This window comes from Pogonomyrmex barbatus, unplaced genomic scaffold (genome assembly GCF_055798465.1).
Source record: "Pogonomyrmex barbatus isolate J1 unplaced genomic scaffold, ASM5579846v1 scaffold14, whole genome shotgun sequence".
Lineage (NCBI taxonomy): Eukaryota > Metazoa > Arthropoda > Insecta > Hymenoptera > Formicidae > Pogonomyrmex > Pogonomyrmex barbatus.
The window spans coordinates 1,311,950-1,338,218 of NW_028297110.1; the positions used below are offsets into that span (position 1 = coordinate 1,311,950).

The 26,269-nt window shown below is 29.9% G+C and overlaps 1 protein-coding gene across 5 annotated transcripts in view; it reads left to right on the top strand.

Moving 5' to 3' along the window:
• The window catches only part of LOC105424902 (trissin receptor), a 54,224-nt gene that overhangs the window by 13,662 nt on the left and 14,293 nt on the right, over positions 1-26,269 (top strand). For all 5 annotated transcript variants that reach the window (XM_089073277.1, XM_089073273.1, XM_089073274.1 and 2 more), the window contains exon 3: positions 8,049-8,224. In XM_089073277.1, coding sequence (XP_088929403.1) covers positions 8,049-8,224 — 176 coding nt within the window. The remainder of the gene's footprint in view (positions 1-8,048; positions 8,225-26,269) is intronic.

Here is a 26,269-nt window from a genome sequence, read left to right on the forward strand (position 1 = left end):
AAATCATTAAAACGAGAAAAAAATTTATTTTTATCTCTTGTATTATAGAAGAGAATTTCTACTTTAATCTATTTTCTTCTAGTACTTGAGATGCGTATAAATTAATTATTATTTGATGAAGATAACAATGTGAGAATAAAACGTCTCTTACAATACTGATTAAAATCTCATATTTTTATCTTAACGTCAATCATACAAAATAATATTCCAGTTTTGCATTTAATCTTATCGTTATTTTCATAAATCGTATCGTGTTTGCCTCGCACGTGACAGGATAAAGTATTCGATCTGTCACCCTTGGTTTTTCCAAGGATGGCAGCGAGGATTTTGAGCACTCATATGATTACGTGTACACTTTTTCCACTTAGGATTACGTGAAATATATTCGGCATTACGTAGTCGCAATGTGCGCGTCATCACTGTTACGTATTCAGAGATAACGCATAATCTTCGGACGAGAAAAGTGAAAAGAAGCTTGGATTATCGTCACGTTACATTGAACGGACAGCTTTATTATGAGCACGAGCAAGTCTTTTCAGTGAAACGCGTTCATGCGCAATGACGGGCGTTTGGAAACTTGTCTCTCTCTCTCTCTCTCTCTCTCTCTCTCTCTCTCTCTCTCTCTCTCCTTGTGGCTCTCGCAATTTTTTACTGCCCTTAATTAAAAAATGTTGATAGTAAATAGAATTCCGAGAATCCAATTGGGTAATATTAGCTGCATCGCTTTGCGACATACGCTCGATATAAAAGCGAGACTCTTGAGAGATTTCATTTCGTATAAAACGCTGCAATTGGAATTCTTTCTGTAGAACGTCACATTTATCATCCAATAAATATTTGATGAAACATTATGGTAAAGTTATTTTGAAAATTCAATTAATTTGTATAGATTATGCGGTGTCACGACGATAATAACAAAATTTAACAACATTTATTTTTAACAACAGATTTTTTTTGTCATCAATCAGAGTTACAAATTTTATTAAACGCGATATTTTAATCGCAAATTAATTTTCTATTGAGATAAAATTCTCTTAAAGTTAACCGAAAAATCAGATTTCCTTGTGTCCTTGAATGCTAATTTTCCAACTGAATTATGCATGACAATAAATAACCAAATAAGTATGCGATTCTTTTCTAAAGTAATTGAAGTCATTAATGGTGATATTGCGCGCATTTTTCTCCTCATAGTAAAAAATGTATCTTTTCTTTTTTTATCGTTAGCGAGGTCAACGATATAATAATTACCTTAGAAAATGGATTGTCGAATGCAGAGCAAAAATAAATCACGACAAAATTCATTAGTCTCGCATACACTATTTTCTTGCTATTTGCATACAAAAATTGCAATTTCAAATTGCGTTTGTTATTTTAACCGGCTATCTCTCTTACATATTGTTATACACATGCGTGTTCTGAAAAAGTTTCTATTATTTCTTTATTAATTTGTAAGATTTGCTATTGATAAAAATTTAATTACATTTTGCAACGTATGTATAAATTCTGTTAACAGGAGATTTGTTTCATAAATCGATAAAGGAAATCATTTCTATTTTTAATTTTAAATATTTTTACGATTAAAACAAACGAACATTTTGAAACTGTGACAAAGATAACAAGATTTAACAAGTTATATAACAAGATTAATTTATGAATATATTATAAATATAATTTTTGAATATGGATAAATATTTTCAATCGTTTACGTTTCTAAAAGTAATAATAATATTAAAATTAATTTTAATATTAATATCAATTTAAAATTTTTTAGAAAATTTATATAATATATCTATATAAAATTTTCTGTAGAATTCTCTCTCAAAGCAGCAAACTTGATAAATATAATAAATAATACAAATATTACATTTATAATGAAACTTGGAGTAAAGTGTAGAGACTCTAGAAAGACGTTTTGCAATTAACAATTTACATTTAGACTACATAATACATTAGCAAAGTAAGATGAATTTAGTAGTCTCTATTTACCTCTGCAACAATAGCTTTTTGAAATTCATGAAGTAAGTTTACAAATGCGCAAAATAATTAATTAATCAGTAAACAGTAGCTCGTTAATGAAATTTATATGTTTTACTCATTCTGTTCTATGAAAAAAAGAATTCAAATTTTTATATAATTCAATATGTATATACATCTCGTAAATATCTTTGTACTACGTACTACGAGGAAAGATTGAATTGCACGGGGGAATAAATACGACAGGAATGAAAGAAATGAAAATTTAATTCCTTGTGCTTGATGCTGCAATCAATAAAAAGACTTCTGTATCTGAGAAGCAGAAAATATTAAAACTAAGATCGTTGCAAAAACAAGTATTGAAGTAAAATTCGTTAATAAAAAATAATAAGATCTGTTTCACTTCTCTAAATACGATTATTTGAAATCAATGAAATAATATGTTCCATTTCTAAAAAAAGGCACGTTAAGTCGATACTCGAATATATCGAGATTATTATCGTCGGTTTTTCGTTGTGCCGATTAATTTTCTCGTTGCGCTCACTTCATGAACGGCTTATTGCGGAGATCGTTTTCAATTGTATTGTAATATGTTACATTTATGATATATTATTAAAAAGTTTCTGAATATATGTACATGTGTACATATATGTAGTATATATATGACTTTCATGTACTGATTTAGATATTTAATCCTGGTAAAATTTAGGAAGAGGAGAGATAGATAAATAAAAAATACACATAAGAAACGTATATTCTTATTACATAAATATAAAATATGAGCATTTTTTGTAATCTTTGCTTCTATTTTTATTGAAAAAGATATATCAAAAAGATTTGAATGAAAACTTAATGTTTATGAGAACTATTAATATAAATTTTTACGCGGTTTTGTGCCATTTCTATTATCGTTAAATATTTATTAAAAAGAAATCGAAAATTAAATGAATTTAATCAACTACATATATTAATGTGTTTCCAAAAAAAATTTAATGAATTCATTATCATTTTTAAATTATCTATATTATTTTACGTATTATATACATATACATCTAATTTTTTAAAATGTTTAAATTATTTTACTTTTATTTTCTTGCGAGAAATTAGGATTAAATATATATATGTATATTTCAAACTGTTTAAGTCTATTCCTTTTAGGGCAACGAATCTGTGAAGATCCAACAATACTTTTATAAATATAAATATATAATAAAATAATCTAAAACAAATTTCACAGATTTGTAACCCCATTAAAAAAATTGTATCACTCACCGATCCGATGCGCAACAGCGGAGTAAATCTGCCACGTAGCTACGATGATTCTGTAACACAGAAACAAAATTCAAATTATAACAGTGTTCTAAATGATAGGTATTTTACAAAATAGTTTTTACTTATATTGAATCTACATATTTGTTTTTCAATTAAATATTCATTAAAATAATAAAATAATTTTCAATAAAAATCTTTATAGAAATAAAGGCGTGTAGTATTTTAAATTGTTTTTTCTTTCCCGAAAAAAACTATAAATTTTAAATTATTGAAATTTATTAATCCAAATAAATATAAATAAACTGTGAAACTGATTAATTTTATGTTTTTATGAGAAAGAAAATGTATATTTACCGCAAGGTTGCTCCGCCGGTGCTCGATGCCTCTCCTAGGCCTCCTCCTCCTCTCCAGATGTCGGATTGTCGGATGTCCTCGCAGCACAGGATACTCGCGAAAAACACTCGCGAATTATTATAATCGCGCGCGGACTAATTTTAAATAAAAGTCTTTTAGTTTGGTCACTTGTACGACACTCCCGAAGCAGACGTGCGGCGCGACGAACTGGCCGCAGTTCGTTCATTCACTTGAAAATCGACGACGGAAAAATGACGGTCGATTAAAAAAACTGATCGATTAATTTGCCACATAAGAGCCATTGAACGACTCGTGGCTACGCTGTGTTAGTACATTATTAATAACAATAATATTATCTAATGTTAATATTAATGTTATTAATAACGGTGCAACGGGTACTGTTAGCTTCTTCGTCTTTGGGATTCCGTTGGAGAACACAAAAGAATCCCTCGGAATACTGAGCCCCTCTGCCACGTCAAGGCCGTACCCATTAGGAGGGGTTATCCTTTATAAAAATTCATGAATATCAAAGGAATAAATCACGTTAAATATGTATATACTTTGTTAGAGATTCGTCATTTCGATATGCTTACGAGTCGATTTCGATATGCTTACGCGCGTTAAGAAGCGTTTTTACTATTACATTCGTAAGATATAACACGATGTGGTATCATTTAGCATTGAAGAAATGCGAAGAAATACGATGCGTATTGCGACCTACCCCTACGAACACCGGTGAGACATTGGTAGCGCGCGTAAACACGTGACGTATCAGCCGTGGCACGTAAACCCTTAACTAAAACAACAACAACATAGTTTGGCTAGACGAAATTCAACACATATTACAAATAAAATTTAATTTCCGCGAAGCGTTATATAGCATCTTCGATAATGAAACATTAAATAATATAATTAAATATAATGTTAACTAACATCACCTGCTCGCACGAGCGTTGGTGGTTGAATAATAACGCGTTGCGTACGCGTATACAATACTCGTCGATTGTAAACAAAGTACCGAGGCTGCGCACTATTGTATCTCAAACATAAAGGTTTCTAACAATGTTTATAACAAAATTATATATAAGATATATATATAAGATATATATAGCTTTGCACACGAAAAAAATATCAGAAACAGAAATAAATATTAAATTTTGGAAATAAAAATTCGGAGTAACGTTAGTCAACATTAGTAATTAGGTGAGATTTTAGTAGCAAGATTATATAATATGTGATGTAAATATTTTACGTATATAAAAAAATATAATATTAAAAAATAAATGGCGTGCGCGAAGAGCGCGTTTTGTACTGTTTTAGTATAATAAAAAATTGCTATGATTAGCACACGCGCTATTCCTAAATCTTTCGTTAAATAAAAACTGTCTAATTAAGAATCGCTGTTATTTTGCACCTGTGTTTCGATTATTAGATACAAAAGTGCCATCGCTCAACGTCCCGCATATTGGCAGATCGACTTCAGCCCTTTATCAACTCTCCCATTTTAACGTGCGACATCCTATCGCGCATCCCTTGCCCCAATCTCGCATTTGGAAGTGATAATCTCATTTCCGGTCAATCCATGCTATACTCATAGGATTGAACGATCGCATTTACCTTGTAACCGTAGCCTGTCACCCCGTATCTCTCTGTTACGCTTTCCGCGTAACGTCACGTGAACTCGTAATAAACGTGAAACAAGTACAGTTACGCTACCGTTGGCTCGTATTCTTTTACATGGCACATGTGCGTCAAGCTGCGTATTACATAGAAGGAAAGAATGAGTTTGATGAATGTGCGTTTCGTATGCACGTGTGCTGTATGCACTACAGCCGCGAATTCCATCCGCAAATTCAAAGTTATGTTTCAATTTTTATCACACTGAGGATGACTTAACATAAGCTCGAAACGACGTTGTTTATTAAATTCATTTATTAATGTTGTTTATTTAGATTCTTTTAGTAATTTTTAGTAATTTATGTAACTTTTTAGTAATTTATGTATTTATTTTCACTAATTATATACGAATGTTTTCGCACATACTGTTTTTCGCTTTTATGCTCCTGATCTTTTATTTAAAGTTATGTACTTTATAGGATGAGAAATCATTATTCCCAGTACTCTTAAATCTTTGATCCGAATAAAAAAAAATATTCGAGATTGTTAATTTTAACAGGTCACGCGAGAGAAAAAAAATTTGTATTCTAGTTGATCTTTATTATACATTTTCCCATGCTTAGTAAATATTTTTGTGAACTTTTATGAAATAACAGAGTAATAGAAAAATATATTTTTATTTACGTACACGCATCTCTAGAATTTAGTAGAGATTTAAAAAATCTTTAATTTTTTATTATTTTTAAAACTCTCTCTTAATGTATCGTAATGTGTAATTTCAAAATATAAAATGTTATTGTATTTTTTCACTATTATGGAAAAATTAATTACAGATTCATTAATTAAAATCTAGTTTAATAGAACATTGCATGTGTCCATAATTAATATTTTATATTTTATATTGCATAATTAATACTTTATATATTATATTCGGTGATGTTAATTAACTAATAAATGAATAATGAAGTGTACAGTGACGCTTACCTTTACCTTTAAAGGTCCGTCTATATTGAATTGTGAAAATTCCGGATTTCTCGTCGACACGTGGCACGTCATGGTCCGCATTAGAAGTCAATTATATAGGTGTAATTTCGCCAGCTATGCAACTTAAATTCTATGAAAGTCAGTTGCGAAGCACGGAGAGAGATGCATATACGTGCATGTACATATATTGCAAACACATCGAAGTATTTATCAGGATGCTGTAAAAGTTTTAGCTTCCAATTCATTTCTGAATATCCCTATAAATCCGTAAATTCTCATCTCTTCGGCATTCGGAGTTTATTAGAGTACATGTATACATGCAATCGTGATCAAAAGTCATAAACACCCGTTTGTTGTGCAATTCTAAAAAGAATTTTAAATTCTGGAAGTATATAGATTTGATAAAGGAAAAGGTTATTTAATTTACTTTTATGTTACGTAATAATCACAAGCAGGAATGTCGTAACGACATCGTTTTAATAACGATTAAATTATTATTTTTTACAGTACAAGAACTTCGTGTTTGTTATGTAACATTACATAATCTTATAAGAGGTTACGTAGAGGTAACGCTCCATATTTTCTTACCTTATTATTCAAGTTTAGTTTCAATAAGAAAATATTTGGATAAGATTGAGAAAGTAAATTACTTTAATTTGGTTTTTATCTCTATGTTTTTAATATATTTTTAATAAATTTATTTTATAAAATAATTTTAAATTATTTATAAAAAAAGATATATATTTTTCTCTCTGATAGTCATTTCATCGGCACTTCGAATTCTACATTTTTAAAAATAATCTTTATTCTATCGTATTAGCATAAAAAGAACTGACTAGCGAATATTTCTTTCATGTAAACTCGACTTTTTCCGAATCTCTCCTGTGTCATCAAGCTACCTGATCTTAATTTTCTTTAATTTCCATCTTTCTAAAATAAAACTAAAATATAATTAAACTGGATAATTCTTACATTCCTTTTATGTATATTTACTCACATAATAAAATCTAATATAGAAAATGGGAAATGAGATTTTATTTAATAATGTAAAATTAAACTTCACTATAATAATTAAAAGATTTTGACGTAAACATCTATTATTAATTATTTCAAATAAACTATTACAAAAATATCAATATTTCACAACTGTTTAGCACGAGAAACAAATTTCGTTTCGGAATATATAAAAATTAGGTATCTTTATTTTTTTTAAGAAACTTATGACAGAATTATGATATTCAGTAAATGAATATTTCAAAGTTTTAAACATTGATTGACGTTTGTTAAGATAATTAAGATAAACTGAGTTCAAAGAATGATCGATTGCTCTCTCTCTCTCAAAAGATGCCCGAACATTTTGATGCATTGGAATTCTTTTTGTTATGCGCAATTTTATTTCAATGTGCCGTTATGCATAAATATTTTACCAACAACAAGTATCGTACAAGATGCGTCCGGTATCTGCAACTTGTTAAATAACAAAGAAAGTTTCTGTCTAATAACTTAACATCCCGCGCTTACTTGGTAACTACCACTCGTCTTTCCACGTGATTACATAGAGTTTGTACATTGGATATTTTATAACATTTTACCGTAATATATACCTCAAAAAGAAATGAGGGATAAAATAATCGATTAAAAAGAAAGGGAAAAAAAGCAATTTTTCTTCTTTTAATTCTTGATTAAAATAAAAAGATTGAAATGTATATAACGTTTTTTCATAGATTATATTTTAATTGATCTATTCGCAATTTCTCTGACTTAATTTGTTAATAGTAAAAAAAAAAACAAAAAGAGAAATATTCTAATACACTATTATTAAGTACAAATTCATTTTTTTATTTCAGAACTCTCAACGATCGGAATGCGATCCCTTACGAAATTAGTAACAACGAAAGCTACATAAACAACGAAACTCTACTTTATAACGTATCGTTGAACGAAGATTACATCTTCGACAGGACCGATGTGAAAGTAATCTTCATCACTTTATACACCATCGTATTCGTTTGCTGTTTCTTTGGTAAGTCACTCCATGCCACGTATCTCTTTAATTAAGAAATTATGGCGATATCAATTAAATCTTGCATAATTAATGTTTTATACACAATCATATATACGTATACCTTTTTTTTAACAAAAAGGTTTGTCACACTTTAAATATTATTTTTACGTTTAAGAAATTCAGTTAGAAAATATATATATATAGTGATCTGAGTGATCTATCAATTCACGCAATACGTACAATATTGCAGGGTTAATCTGCCTGCTAATTCACGATAAATTTAATCAACGTCTATTTTGAATCAAAGTAAAAGACATGAGTGATAAGAGGCATTTCAGGCGAAAAAGAACCGCAATTCACGATTCCTTTTTGCTTAACGAAGCGCAGAACTCGTACGTCGCAGAGATGACTTCACTTCCTCGAAGATATCGCATGAACAACCACCGTCGGTGGTTACCATGGAATCGCCATTAGGTAGTCGATCATTTCCGGTCGCAAGTGTAATCTACGCGGGACATTAGTCGATCGCTTTTAAGGCAGGAAGACTCCGTAATTTGCCGATCCTAACCAGAATCACCAACGTATTTACAGCCTCGCGCTAAGTATAGATGAAAACGGCGTCCAATTATCCGAACAGACTAGAGCCATCTATAATTTGACTCGGCACGATGAGATAACTCTGAGAATTCAGTCCCAATGGAAATTGCATTGAAGACTCGAACGACATTTAATTTATATTTGATTGAGCGAAAATTTATAGAATTTACTATCAACGATATACCGCCACAATTTCTTAATTAATAATCAATTTATCATTAAATTGATAACCAAAGGAACGTCTAACTTCTTTGTTTTATATTGCCCTGACGATGTCTAATTACGCGACTTTAATTAACGGCTCTATTCTAGTTTATGATAACGAGTTGTTGTGGATTTCTGATATAATTACAGATATAAAAATTAAAAAATTGCATTTACAGACGTCATGCTGCTAAATATTCTTTAGTCATATGAAAACTTAATAAAAATATGAATTTATTATTACGTAATAAAAAAAAGATAAATTCCACGTATAAAGATTATCAATTATCTCATCTTTGGTGCTATTTCGGTGTTATTTTACGATGTTATTTTCGATTTAGTAATATCAGATGATTAATGATCTTCACTCGCGACTCGATGTAGAACAAACAAGAAACACAATATAATAATGTACACATCAATGAAAAGTTGATGCATAACGAGTAGACACGTGGAATATAGAATGTAAAGTACTGAAAATAACAAAACATATAAAAAAACAAGAAAAGACATGAATCTGCAATTGTCAAACGAGAAAAGCAAGCTTTGCAAGTTAATGATAGCGATATGCAAGATTTGTTTTTCATGTCGCAACGTGATCTGTAACGAATTTACACGATATGTCATGCTTTTTTCCGATCACTCATAAATAACGTAGCTGTAATTTGTTAAATAAGGCAAAAGAAGTTGAATGAAACGTTGATTCAATCCTTCGAACGACAATTTCTTTCGAATTTATGCGCTCAATAAACGACAGCGTAGTCGATATGATATTGTATTTTCGTATAATATAGATTTTGTATAATATAGATAAAAGATAAATTTTAAGAAATGTTTTATATATATATATATGTGTATATATATATATATATATATATATATATATATATATATATATTAAGGGACAAATAGGAGATGAGTTTTAGCATTTATCTTGCTGTATTAAACACTATTGGTTTAATTTCTATTTTTGTTCTTATTTTTCTCTGTGTTCTTATTTTTAAGTTGTATCTTGTCTTCACTTTTTTGGCAATAAGTGCTACTTGATTAAGATTCTTCAGAAATTTAATATTTTTCATTGTTAAGAAAATAATTTTATATTTCACTCTGAAAAAAAAAAAACTCAAAGCAATCGTGCCATTCGATTCACGATAGTATTTCCTGAACATGTGGTTTCGAAAACCAGAAATTCCAAACACGTGTCACGCTGTCCATCCACCGTTAAATAATTAAATATCGCCACTCAAATTACGGACATGCTGATGCGGCTATTTACTTTTCTCGTAGCTGTCGCGTTTCTGAAACGGATAATACTGCCATCACTAGATGGACAATCGATAATTAAATCGGTTCGCGTCACATAATATCTGCATTAATATTCCCATTTTACGAATTATTGTCATTTATTTATCATACTATTTGTTTAACAAAAAAATTTTTTAATATATGAAACTTTACTTTCTTTTATTGTTCCTTTGGAATAATCTAATAAAGAATTCTTTTTTTTAACGGAAACGCAGCAAGATATCAATAACTCTTAAATTAGAAATTATAAATAATAGAAATAGAGAAAATAAAAATTAATTTGGACATTGGGTAAGTATTATCATTATTTAAACTTTGATCTTTATCTGTAATTATCTTGAATTTCCGTGTTATACCGACGATTGTTCTTGAGTCCAATTATTCCGAGCTTAATATCTGGACGTATTCGTCTTGTGTGCATTCTGCTATAGCCGGAAATGCAAATATCCGTCAGTGGCGTGATAAATCCCGAACGCGAACAATGTGCGCACGTGATCGTTACACGCTGAAATTTCAATTTGTTTTTCTCTCTCTTTTCAACTCGTTTTATCCCGGTAGTATACTCACCAAGCGTCGATTTCTCTAACTTCTTTTCATAAATCGCATGACGACGAAACGAGCAAATCGAACCGCCTAGACCGAAACGAACTTTCCTAAACTAATAGTTCTAATATCGTTGAAAAAAACGGTACGTTATCCCAATCAAAATATTGTTATTTATTCTATCGAAATAATGCACTTAATAAATGCTGACGTATATTCAAGGAATTCATAATCAATAAACATTATTGAATGAAAGAAAGCATGTACCGAATACTTTATCCGCGAAATAAACAGAACAATATTTTCTGTACTAAAAATAAAATATTAGATGCAAAAAATTAAATATTAAATGTCAACATAAACATACTTCATGTTATTATGCAAACGTATTAAATAAATTATTACAAATTATTATAAATTAATAATGATTGATTTGTTAGTCTAATTATACATTTGCTTTTTCACGAATAATAAGAATTTACATATATTACTGAGTATTTATATGAATTTATTACGCAAATTGTGATTTATGGTTAACTTTATAGAAGTGTCCAATCTCTTCCAGTAGAGAAAATCGACATAAATGCAATATTAACGCAGGCATTAACCTAATTGGGAACTTGTAAATCCAAGTGGTCAATAATTGTGTAGTGACCAATAAACTGTACGGTTTATTACACGGTTTATGTTATACATGAAATAACATTCCACAATAAATGTCGATACAATTAAAACAAAGAGACGTACAAATAACGTATAGAAAAATTTCATTCAAAAATACGGTGTATTTGTAATAAATTTGTATTCGTTAGTTGGAAATAAGTTGTGAAAATATTATCTCAGTCTCCCAGTGTAATATCCAGTGCGAGGAGTAAAATCAGAAAAATTGCTGCACGCGGAATAATAATAAAAAATAATTCCATTTTCCACCGGTGAAGTTCGATTTTACGCTCATCTGCGATTTTACACACAATGGCTGCATCCGTATGACTCACAGCATCTTGCCGGCACACCTCCTATTTACGGATCGTCATTGCTTTATACTCTTCAGACCCAATTATAGTCTTCATTTAACAGAAATCCTCGAGTAAAATGTATGTACAATATGTACTTTATGTACAATAATGTACAATACGCTTGCTCAAAGATTCCGCGCTCGACAATGTATGCGAAACTTGCATTTGCGTTAATTTATACTAGCGACGACAGGATGCGATTGAAGGACAAATCGGATTAGAACTTAGAACTTCCATTCTAGAAAATGAAAATACAAGACATCAACTTCCTTATGCTAGGTGAAGTAAGTTGAAGCAGACATAAATCAATTTTCGAACGAGCTTTTAAACGTTAATACTTTAAAGAAGTTAAATTCATGAATATCACCGGACTAAAAAGCAAACATAATGATCTATCTTTTATGGAAATGATAAAACCTATCGAATTTATGAGATTTATTTGTTAAATTAAATAGCGATAGAAAAATATCAAATATATTTGTTCGAGAACGCAAATGCATAAATCATTAATTTTTTGATATAAAAAGGATTTTCTTTCTCGGAATAAACTAAATATTAATATTTTATAAGGAGATTTTCTTCTATTTATTAAAATTTCGTCAGTAAATATGGCTATGTCATATTTTTATATATAACATCATGAGAATTTGATGAAATTAATTTATCAAAGAATTGATCAGGTGCAATATGTCTTAAAAAAGTAATTAAGATGTAATAATCGTCGAACATCGCTCTACTTTTCCCTCCCTTTATTTTTATAGTAAATATTATATTACACGCCATTTACGTATTCCAATCCTTTGTGACATAAAAGAAAAGAAAGCTTGCTTCCTTATTATTATCCAAGAACATGAAAACTAATTCTGTTCTCTGCTGATTTAATGTTATCTATTTTCCTCGTTGTTAATATCTGTTATTAAAATCGTCGTCATAAAACATCTGCGCAACAAAGCTCTTTAGTAACTTCCTTCTCGATTCTAAGAAAAATTTTCATTTTATTTTTATCATAAACATATTCTCTTTATCTCCATTTTCTGCAGGTAAACTTCAAAAAAAAGTTACAATCCTCTCAATAACTTTTGTATAAAAATTGCTTAACGAGAAATAGAATGAAATTGAAATATATACATTGCGCAAAATGAATGTATTTAATTGAGTCTTTATTAAAGTACGGAAGACATGATAACATTAGTTGAAAACTCGAAGAATCAAGGAAATAAAAAACAAAACTTTCCGAATTTGACCTAATGGGAATCATTGAAAAATTGATAAGAGAGAATTTAAAATGGATGATGCATTATTTTGTGAAAGAATAAGTATAAAGACTTGAAAGGGTGTAAGCGATGAGCAAACTGAACGATACTTAGAAATACTTACCTCAGTAGCTCTTTTCCGCTTGAATCCCGTGATTCGGAGACTCATGGAAAAAATGTAGCGCTTCCGGTTCTTCCTCTTCTCTTATTATGCCGATATCATGACGGAAACTTTATGATAACGCGCGTTCCTCTTTCATCATATCTTCACAACGGTGCTTCAACATAATTGGCTCTCTAAACTTATTCAATCAATGCTGAAAAGCGCTCTTTTTTTTAGAGTATTAGTGTAGTAATACACCGAGTGTATTATTTTTAATCCAACTTGATTCTTTTTTCCTTTGTTGCATTTCGCGAAAATTTTTTGCGTAATCGAGTATTCCTATAGATACTTCTTGAAAATTTTTCTTTAAAGAATTTAGACTTTTTTTTTAGTTGAACTTCTTGATTGATGATTCATCTTTCTTCTTTTTTTTCGTATTAGAGGACAAAAGAGGAAAGATGAACTGTGCAAAAAGAAGAACAAATCTGTGTAAGAAGAACAAGCCTTTTGTCACATAATTTAAAAAAAAATTAATTTTTTCATTAAAATATTTATATTTAAAAATAAATTAAAAAATTTAATTATCTCGAATTTAATTATCTATATTTTTTGCAAAACCCATTGTGATCTATTTAAAGTTGTTTTCTTTCATCATCAACAATGTAATTCTTGAATATATAACACATGCTTCTTTATGAATTACTTTAAAATATAACACATTTAACTCGGCCGGCAATTCCCGTAAGTAAATAACGCATATCTCAGCCACGCAAATGCCTCGAGATATCACGCAACGTGATAATTAAATCCGCGTTGTAAATTCAGAAGAAGCCATATTTCCTCATATATTCCTACCAAAATTCTATTCAATAGAACAAAACCTCTTTCTAACTCATGCGGATGCGTGTCATGCTCTGAGCCAATCATTATCAAAACTTTGAGAGAATCCCCTTCATTTACAACATCATTACATATAATATATATATGTTACACGCGATGCATGAGCGCACAGATTAGAAAATCTGGCATACTGACGAAATGTAACAACATGAGCGTGTGTTGTGATCACATGACTGTGCTCTGTGGATTGTACGATTCCACTTTACATATTTTCACACGTACCAAATTTCCACGTAGGTTTATAACTTTCTACACAAAGTGAAATTCCATATGGATTTAACGAGATGCACCCCATCTCTCATTTCCATCCCCCGTGCTTGTAGTGAGAAACAAGATGTGGTTTTTCAGTTCCACGTGGCTTTATAACTTTTCACATGGAACGATTTTCCATATGGATTTATAATTCTTTTACGATTGCTAAAAATATAACATATGTGCAATGTACGCCGTCTGTAACATGATTGTGTGCAAGAAAAATTGTAGACATCATTTTGTAGGCAGACGAAGTCCTTTTCGAAACATTCACGATATTCATGCAAATTATAATATAAGGATCGACTTCTATCTTTTATAATGTCACGAGAGAAAAGAACTATGAAGAGGAAAATTCTCTTTAAATTTTACTTTAAATTAAAAAAATGCGAAAGATCCGAAGGATAGTCAGGATACTTTACGAGCGATAGGACTTTTCATGTGTCGCTGTCATGTTCTGCTGACCACGCGAAATTCCCCTGGGATCTCTAATCCAGACACCGCGCCGGCTTAAGCTTGAGATATTTAACCATCCCAATCGCTGACAATTTTTTGTTTTTTTTTTCTCTTTCAGAAAGTATCTTGCTCCGGACATACATTTTACATAAAATTAAATTAGTTAAAAATAAGAATATCACAAACCTTGCTCTTTCATGACTAAAAATATGACTATAAAAATGTTTTGTGTTAAGCAAAAAAAATCTCTAAGAAGATTATCTGTTAGAACAACTTATATAATATTAAGCAAATTAAGAACAACAATAATGTGCTAATAAAATATAAAGATTAAAATTATAAATATTTATAATTGCATATTAGGTAAATATTAATATCTAATATCTAATTTCTCTTTTTCTATCTCTTTTAGTCAAGTTTTATATAGAAATCATGTAAAAAATTGAAAAACAATTCTATAACAATAATACCTAAGAATTCTTGTTGCTTTAACTAAAAAGATGAGAAAATTTTGTTTTTCGAAAACAATAACGAAGCATGAATATTGCTCTCATTTCTTCATATTGAATTCAAACAAAATTGCCAGAAATCGGAATATGATAGAATAATGTTAAACATCGATCTTCTAACTTTTTTCAAAAAAAATGTAAAAACATACAGCTGAAAATATTTTGCGTTTTCTGTCTAAAAAATATGTGAATTTTCTAAACTCAACATTTTCAATAATATTCCTATAGCAAAATGGATGATCTCTCGGCCAAAGGTGAGAGACTTTCAGAATTGTATGAGGATATATATGTTGCATGATATTACGAAATTTATAGTGGCACGCATCTGTCGCATGCCACAAATTCGCAAAATATTCCCGCAACATCTTTCCCTTCCTTTTTCTCTCACGACGATTGAGGGTCTGCATGGTCTGCATAATCGCCACAGGAATCGTCAGCACTTCTATCCGTATACATATATATATATATACATGCACATACTGCAAGATGATAGGGGGGGAAGGGAAGGTTATTTCATTTTGGTACTTGCTTCTATTCATCAATATTAAAAAGAAGAATTTCATACGAAGCCTGTACTTAGTTTTTCATTCATAAAAAGGCTGTGTAAGACTTTAATTGTTGACGCTTTTCCGCAATATTGATTAATTCTTTCGCTTTGTTCACTTCGTGTTACGAGCATAAATGTTAATATTAGTACTTGTGTAAAGTTTTAGTGGCGAGTATAGTATATGATATAAATATTTTATATAAGAATATATAATGTTAAAAAATCAACTTCGCGCGCAAAGTGTTTTCAATGTTCTAATGTAAATGTTCTAATTTAAATATAAAATTGAACATAAAGTTGTTTAATTTTATTGATTTTCTTTCGCTTTTCTGAGATGCACAAGAGACAAATTGCATGCTCGCAATTTGAATCCTATTATCTCAGACAAGTAACACGTTACTTTCACAGTGCAAAACTACTTTCAAGTTGCAAAACGCACAAGTGCACAATATGCAATTTTCGAACAATTAGAATTCAGACTTATTATTCTTATATCTTATATCTTACATTAAAAAAGAAGATGTATTAAGTCATTAAAAATTATACGTCATTAAATATTAAAAATTATATAAAATGTACATTTCTATATGGTTTTAAATTAATTCATTTTATAAATCTTCAAAACTTGTGTGTGTGTGTGTGTGTGTGTGTGTGTGTGTGTGTGTATGTGTGTGTGTGTGTATGTATGTCTGATAAATTTAAATTTTGCTTTATTTTTTTATCTTTTGCAATATTGATATTTTTTTCTGAATCATCCTATATTCGCATACATATCCCGAAAAAGAAGCTGGGAATATATTATGTTAAAAATGAAGGATTTGCAAATCTCTATTTTCAACTAAATCCGCCTTTACTGAAATCATGTCGATAACACGCCGCATTCAGGAAAATGTAAATCGACTCACTGAAATAGGGAAGTGCACAAGTGTAGTCGCCCGAGACGAACATTTGCTCGATAACTGTTATTGGCATGAATAAACTTTCTTGGGAATGTAATGATGGAAACATATTATATATATATATAAATCCTGTGCAATATTCTGTTATGATGATGTATGAGAAGTTGAAGATTCCAACCTTTATATATCAAATACGTTTTCAATTCAGATGCGTCACTTTTTCGAATTCCTGTTTGGCAATCTTTAAGCTTTCGACAGATACAAATATATCAAACATATTGTTAAACATAGAGCTATAATAATTGATGAAATATACTTTTACAATTATAAGCAATACTTTTACAATTATAAGCGATATACTTTTACAATTACAAGCAATTTGGCCATTATAAAAAAATTAATATAATAACCATAATGTGAGATCGAAGTAAAAGTGCTCAATTCGGAAATTTACTTTAATAACATCCATTGTACGCTGTAGTGCCTATCGATCGTAAAACATATTACATAGCGTTGATTTTATACATGTACATTGCGATATTTGTTACAAAAACACACATCAGTAGTTTGTGCTCAATATAGAGGATGAGATGGTATCTGCTATCGAAGAAAATCAATTTTTCAAAAGAATCTCTGTGCCGCCTATGTATCATGTCAGTGAAGAAGACTCTTGTCATTTCATAGAACATAGACGGAAATAGGTGATCTACTGAACAGGAGACACTTATTGGACAAGTATCAGAAATGGCTCATCCGACACACGCGCATGCTTCGCTTCTTTTTCTTTAAAAGAAATTAATTGAAAAATTTTTATAAAACATCGAAATTTTTGTTCATTTCTTCTTTTTTTAACTAATAATGTTTATTACTGGGACAAGAAAAATGTGACTTACGCACAACGTTGCTTTATTCAATTAATATCTACAATCATTCAATTTGATTACTTATTCATCCTTCGAGAAATTAATTTTTCTCAATAATAGACATCATTACGTTCGTTAATTAAATCCTATTCGACTCAGTTTATAGATTGTTCTAATTCCAACAAAATAATTAACATTAAATTGAAAGCGAACAAATGTCGCGTAAAGTTCGATGAAGTACGGAAAGTGCAAATTTTGTTAACAATATACACATCATTTCCATACAAATTATTAACAAAAATGTTAAACTTGTTTCAAATGTTTTTAATTACGTTGAAAATTCAGTAGCAAAATTATATAACAGAATTATTTAATTTTTTATAAGATCTCTATATTATTCTTTCAGACATGTAAGAGTTCAAATATTATTATTCCGTCTTGATTGCGAATCAAATTTAAACTGTGAAAGCAAAGAAATGAATTTCTCTTTCTCCATCTCGGTCTTTCTTCAATGATTATATTAATTATATTAACGAATCGTGTGTAATCTAAAAGTAGTTATTAATTTAAACAAACTAAATGAAACTAAAGTAACTTAAAATAAAATAACTTTAAAATAAAAAATAAAGCTTTATATAAAGTAAGCTTTTAAAGTAAGTTATTATAGCTATAAAGCTATAAAGCTTTAAATATGGATAAAACAAAATTTTGCAAACTCTAATTATTTCAGTTAAAAATACTGAAAATATTTTCCTTTAATATATTTTATCCGATATAAAAAAAAAATGTGTTTGTGTTTTTCTTGTCTACTTTATTTTTGCGGAAATTAAAAGACCATTTATGCGCACACGTTCTCTGTCATACTAGCTGGTGCATGATGCACGATTATTTTATTACATGGCGTGCAAAAGAGCTATAATACTCATAACATGCAAAAAAAAAGTGAAATAGCAAAGGGTGGAGACTTCTGCGAAAAAACAATGTTATTTTTTTCCTTCAGATTAAATATTTTTTAAAACTTTTGCAGTTCTTTTACATTTTTTTATATTTCCTTAAATTCATGTCATGAAGATTAAATTATTTAAAATAAAACACTAAAAATAAATTATTAGAATAACTTTGTAATTTACAATTATTATTTTTGTATTCCCAAAAATTTATTTTATTATCTGTCACACTGGCGACAATTTTCCAGGCGAAATAGATCGGGCCAAGAAGATTGGGGAAACGTCATAGATTAAATAATTACAGAATTCCCAAGTGCATAGTGAAAAAGGTCGAATAGCAGCCGGATTTAAATTATCCTGTATTTGTGTAAATGTTTTCGACCGATTTTACGATAGCGCTATGTAAATTTGCCCGATTGCATTCCGGCGAAATTTCGTTCGAAGACCCATTCGACGGCGGATGTAAAACACGAAACGATTTTCTGATTAATGTCGTATATATATGAATTATCCGGTGAAGAGAGAGTTGCTACCACAGAAAAGTTCGTTCCAGCCAAGTTTATTACCAAGATTAATTTAATAAGAATTAGAAAAAAATATAATAATTAGAAACAGTGCTATTATAAAAATGAAATACGACACAATTCACAGTAAATATTTAATTGAACACAGTAAATATTTAAAATATTTAATTAAATTATAATTGTAAAATATTTACGTAAAACGCATACGAATATCTATAATATCGTGTAAAAAATTATCTTTTAATGAATAAATGATAGTATATAGTATATGGCAAACTCGACGAGACAGTCTTTTAATAACCTGATTTTAATTTTTAATAATTATTTAAAAAAAAATATATATAAATGTGAGTGTGTGTGTGTGTACACACACACACACACACACACACACACACACACACACACACACACACATAAATTTAAGATATTTGCTGTGCCATGTCACTGTGCCATTATTTTTAACTTGCGATTTTAAAATTTGGAATTTCTTATAAATAATTTAATGTATTTGTTCTAAAATAACATTTGTTCTCTCAAATATTTATAGAATATATACAGAATAAAATACAAAAGAAAAGCATGTATTGTGTAGTTATCATAATTTGCTTAAAATATCATTTCTTTTCGATTTTCGCAATATCGCCTGTTTCATATTTCACTTTTAGCACTCGCGACTTCTCCACTTCTCCATTTCACAAATTGAATCCGTGATGTGATTTCGTTTGTCGTTACGAATATTTGCTTTTTCAACCTTCCCGTCAATTTATCCGCGAAACTTTTCTACATATCAATTCATCGATCCATGAATAAATTTGCAACTTACCAATAGTCACAATGCAAATAGATAGTAATTTCCATGAGACATCGAAAAAATATTTTTATTAATTTAAATTCTGACATGTTACAAACCTTGATATAAAAAAGAAATATAGAGAAAAAGTATTAAAAGTAAAATGACAAATGTAACAAATGACAAATGTAACAAAAAATTGATCAATAAAGTAAATTTAAATAAAAGTAGAGAAATCATATGTTGACAAATTAAAATTATAAATATTTCATTTTTATTACATTAAATTTTAGTAGCAAACGCTTTGTCAAATTAGATTTAATTTTTTCTACATCTCCAAACATTTAATTCTTTACAAGAAAGCTTGTTGCATACATGTAAAACTATTTAAAACTTAAAATTGAGAAATTTTGATATAATGTAAATAATGAGTTTTACTTTAATAGAAAATTTGAAAATCGCCGTAAAATAGAAACAAATGAGTATTAAACTATGATAAAATTTTTTTATCGAATCTTTATTGAAAAGAGATCGATTTCAAATCTGGCAATATGGAACGATGATAAAAAAAGAGACAAAAAGAGTAGAGGAAGTAATAAAGAGAAGTGATAACTGAAGCCAGAAAGTTTTGTAAAATATGGACACGTAATTTTGCACAAACGAGAAACTATTGGAAAACGCGATTACGAAATCCGGTGCATCCTACCGAAACTTCGTTTTTCATCCTACATATGTGCTCGCATGTGCGAGCACGTGCAAATGTACCCAACAATCGTCAACTTTACGAACAATCGATAGAACTATTTACGATGCTACGTATTCACAGATAAAGAAGCCAAATTTAAGCCAAATCGATACTAACTTCATTAATCGTTATCTTTCTTAACTAGTGCCATGCTCTCGGTCCTTTTATCTTCCTTTCTCTTATCCCAATTTTTTTTTCTCTTTTGCTTCTCTTCTTATTCTTCTCTAAAGAAAGTAAACGAGGTGAGAAAGTGATCGATCGAAAGGACACAATAGCAGGGCGATGTCAGAGATAAAAAATTAAACAGCAGAAGAAGAGAAAAAGTTTATTAATATCGCGGAATAAGAAGTTCAAAACCGTTAGATTTCACGAATAAAGCGAAAAATGATCATAAATCAGTGATTTTTGTAAGAAACGTTAAATCAAGAATTGTCACTCTTTTTTATGACACAGATACAGGTTTTATTTTTCAATTTGTAATGCCGTTTGATAGCTCGATTGTGAATAATACAATATCATGTCAGTTCGGTCGTCACAGGAAAAGAACTTTTATAAATTAATATCTTCGATCCATTTCGCACGACTTTAGATAGAAGACTATGTAATAGAAAAATCTCGTACACAAATATATTAGGAACAAAAATTTGTAGATGTGTTCTTATTATGTATGTGACTTTTGAGAGAGAGAGAGAGAGAGAGAGAGAGAGAGAGAGAGAGAGAGAATTTATATAGTATTTATTTTTCTTCTACTTTATTTGCAGCTTTTTAATATACAAAAGTAGATACCTTAATGGAGTGTATTAAATTTCAATTTAATTTATTCCAACAAAGCAAACTTCACTGACAGTAAGTTAAATTTAACAACAGCTAAATGGAATGAAACAAGGACGAGTCGGATTTTAAGATTAAGAACTTTAAATTAACTTATTTGGTGTTAGTGTTACGAGTAAATTACGTCATTCAAGATTGTCGGTTCTCCTTTTCGCTTCGTGACTTTTCTTTGTTGAAATCAGAGAAATATTTAAAGCTCCCCAAATGTTTGTATAATGAATATAAATTCTCTTACAATTTTGAGAAAATTGCGTAAGTATCTGTGTATTGTAAATAAATGAAGGATTTAATCGATAATTAAATCGATGAAAAAACAAATCACGTATTTAACAAATAATTATAACCATTAACTTTTATCAAACTCTTTGTTCACCGATCGTTCTGTTCAGATTTTGATATGTTAAGAAACTTCTACACTTAACTTTTTGTACTTTATTTTTTATAAATTTTTTTCATTATATTTATTTAGTAAAAATTGGAAAATGTAATGAAATTTTTCTATATGGAAAACAATTAATTTTTTTAAGAAATACTAGAGTGATTCCATAATAAAAATTAAAGGTATGAAATGTCTCTGTTGTCAAAGAAACTAATGGACATCATCGATGAATGACAGCGTGATATATCGCGCGATGTAATATCCACATGACAATGATCGCACCGTGTTAATAAACAAAATCACAAAAGTGCATCAAAAAATGATAAAAATTCGTCCCTCATTAATCTGACGTGAACATCTCATTTTCATTTTATTATAGCGTACATTTTCACATTTGAAAAATAAATATTTCGCCTTTTCGATAAAATTAATTAATATAATCAGTGATAAATAATTCATTAAGCTAAATGCGACTTGCTCAACTTGATGTTAGTTTATTGATTGTTTAGCATAAATTTCTTATTAATAGGATAAGGAGAAGAAGCTGACAAGAACTTTACACTAACGGATCTTAAACAGGTAATCGCTAACGTTATGTTAATTCACGTATGCATTAAATGCTTATGTAAAATTTCTGTTAGTAAAATTAACATATATGGATAAAATGACTGGACAAAAAAAGGCAGAAAAAATATTGATTTTTAAATAATTTAAATATTTCGATTCAGAAATTAATTTTCATTTCCTAATCTCGATGAGCGACGGGATTTCGAGCCGTTTATAATAACAAAGTGTCTGCGAAAGTATGTAAAAGATTCGCTGGTTACATCAAACCCGTTTTGTTATTGGCATCCTATTGAAACTAGCCAAGTTAACGAGATGCGATCATTGTCAGTAGATATGTGCTAAAGCATCCGAGAGCTGCCAGGAATGTCCTATTTAACAGAGAAGGCTCGCTCGTTCGTATCATCCAGTATCTGTCTGGGTTTGCGTTAGCGCCGAATGAGGCACCGACCCGTAATTCCTGATAGAGAATATCTAGCTAGCGATATCTCTTGCTTGGACACGATAACTGGCATATTGTGTTCGAATAAAAGAAAAAGAAAGAAAGTATATATACGAATAACGTAATATTTAAAAATAAAGAGAGAAGAATGTTAAATACTAGGAAAACATGAAACACATAACAAGCCAATATTACACACTTTACATATTTACGTATAGATATAGACTATTTAACAGGTCACGTAACTCGTTGTTATACGGGTCTCAATAAAAAAAAGTATGCAATACAATCTTCTGTGGTATATTTTATATTCTGAAAAACTGTAAAATGCAGAGACCATAAAAATAATGTTGCGAAATTTTATTATCAACAGATCTTTCTCTTTTATTCGAAGTTGTGTTTTCAAGTATATTATACGTCAACTATAATATTCTTATTCAAACGTGAATGTATAAAAATAATTTAAGTTTTAATTTTACAATAAACTTTTGAGTTTACATTACGTTAAATAAATTTTAAAGAAACTAAATTGTTTATGGAATAAATCGATTAGAAATTTTCGTTGACAAACAAATGATTATAATATGCATATAATGTTTAAAATTTGTAATTAGTAATGAGCTTGTTTTATTAATAGATTGCTAAAAGACTTATTCTATAAATTCTAAATTATTTCTTTTCTTAAATAATAAATTATATTATACATTATCAAAATTATCCGAATAAATAAAAAACAATTTTTTTATATTGATAAGAAATATGTATATGTATTTACCGTAAGGTTGCTCCATATTCGATACTTTTCTTAGGCCTTTTCCTCCTCTCGGGATATCAGGTCGTTGAACCTCCTCCTCGCACAGGGAGAACACTCATAAAAACACTCAAATATATTTCACACATCATGATCACAAATAATTATGATCATTATCATCGGGCGGATTAATTTTAAAAAACAAAAGTTTTTCGGACGATATTTTACGACACTCCACATTTTACGACACTTCACCGTCCACGAAAATATCAAGTTCTATCAAACGAGCCAACATCCAAGTGAGCTATTCGGAAATACACGTTAATTTCAAACAAGGGCTAAGCTCAAAGCGGAAGAAGACAAATCGACCAAATTGAGTCCGACGTCTCTTGATTTTCACGCAAGAGTCACGTTTAAAATTGACTTCGCCATTACTAAACCAACAATTCACAGGTCAAATCACCTGTGGTGCCCTGTCATATTCATGATACCACATTCGAAGTATCGAGAAAATGTGATGTTATGAAAGAGAAAGTCGGTCAATGTCTAAACAACTCAGGAGACCTTTCGTTACTCTCCATACAAAAATTATCAGCTAAGTTTTTCAGCAATTCATTAGGAATGTTGGGAAAGAAAAAGAATTTTAAAAAAGATAATTTATCAGTGAAAACTGATATTAACTCGTTCGATTGACGTTCGCCATATAAGACCATTGAACAACTCGTGGCAAATGCCGAGTTAAAAGTTAAAAAAGAGTTAAAAAAAACGAGTTAAAATGAAACAAGAGGAGTGATAAAGTTAATCGATTGAGATCTTGTTGAAGACTGAACCACTTGTTGAAGATGCGTGTTCTTAATTAGGCGCTTATTGTAATTAATGGAATCGCATGAATACAACATATTACGAATGCGTCAACATACATGTATACATCTTTAAATCAACGATGGAATCGTTAGTTAAAAATCGATAGTTAATGCGTGAGTTATCAATTTGCCGTATAAGAACCATTAAACAATGTGGCTGTGCTGTGTTACTTAACATTAACATTGATATTATTAATAACAATGTAGTGAGTAGTATTAGCTTTTCTTTAAAGACTATTGAGTCCTTCGAGATTTGATCTATCCCCTACGACAAAACCGTACCCGCCAGGGAAGGGTTATCGCTTGCAAAAGGTCACGAATTATTAAAACACGAATACCGATTGTCGCACGCGAAACAACGCCGCGAAATATTCAACGCTCAAAACAAATCCCGAATGTTTTATTCATTAAATCGATTTTAAATAAGTGATCAATAAACGACGGCTTACTTAACGAAGCTAACTCTTTATCGCGTATCCATTTCTAAATCAAAGAAACTAAGTCGCACAGCAGAAATATATATTTCCATAATAATCTTTAGTCTTTTCGAGACGCTTACGAATTATTAATCACGCGCCTTAGTAAGCTCAGTCTCGACAACATTATAAGGTACGTCGTTATACAAGGAAAAATAACGTAACGATAATATTATGTAACATTCGTCACGATAACCGTCGAAGAAAATTCGGAAAATTGTGGCGCGACACGCGCCGCGACCTGCTCGCACGGACGCCGCCCATGGAATGATGGTGTGGCGAACGCGCGTAAACACAAAGCACACCGTAGGTCGAATGTAAAAGAGGCGCGTTTATCTACCGCGCATAAACAGAGTTCAAGGCTACGCTATCAACGGCCTTATTATCATCAAATATTCAACAACATTGCCGAGACCGTTTCCGGACCGTTGTATGGGACGGACGTGTCCCGTCCCAAAATAATTTCCACTTCTCTACACGAGACACCATCGCGCCTCTTATTATCTGAATAATGTATCCGTTATACTTTACTTTCCGAGTAATCTTTAATTTCGTAAATTAAATTTCGTTCGCTCGTAACTTATCTCTTAGATAAATACATATGTAGATTTATCTTATTCTAATTTGAGCGATTGTTTAAACGCGATTGTTAAAACGATTACCAGTTATTGCCATTTATATGTATTTTATAAAATATATCCTTTTATATACGAGACACCATGATATACTTACTTCTTATGGAAATAAACAATTTTAGAAATAAATCATTTTTTTCTCTATTATTTTAAGACGTTGAATATTTCAAATAATGAAATTGTTGGCACGTGAGCTTGTATTTTGTGGAGCGGCACGGCGACCTAGTTTTCATTCTTCTTTTTTTTTTTTTTTTTAAATGATAACGCGGGAGTGGCGCGTTATCATTTCCCTATTGACGCACAGGGTGGGTAGTGTAAAATATAGATACACGACGCTCCGTGTATCTATATTTTGTTACGAAACGCGTTATCGCAACAAGTATTAAATAATGTTAAATATAATATACGATTCTTACACTTAATTACTATCTTGCACGGTTAACTATTTATCAGCGTAATTAACGAAACAGATTTTCATATATTTATTCGTTTGCAACGATTCGAAATATATAATTATGTAATATATGATTTACATTTAAAATTATAAAATATTTATAATTATAAATATATAATATATTTTATAATAATCATAAATGATAATTATTTCCATAATCATGCTGCGTCGGATGTATCTCGCAATACACATTTTCATTTTTTTTTTTTTTTTCG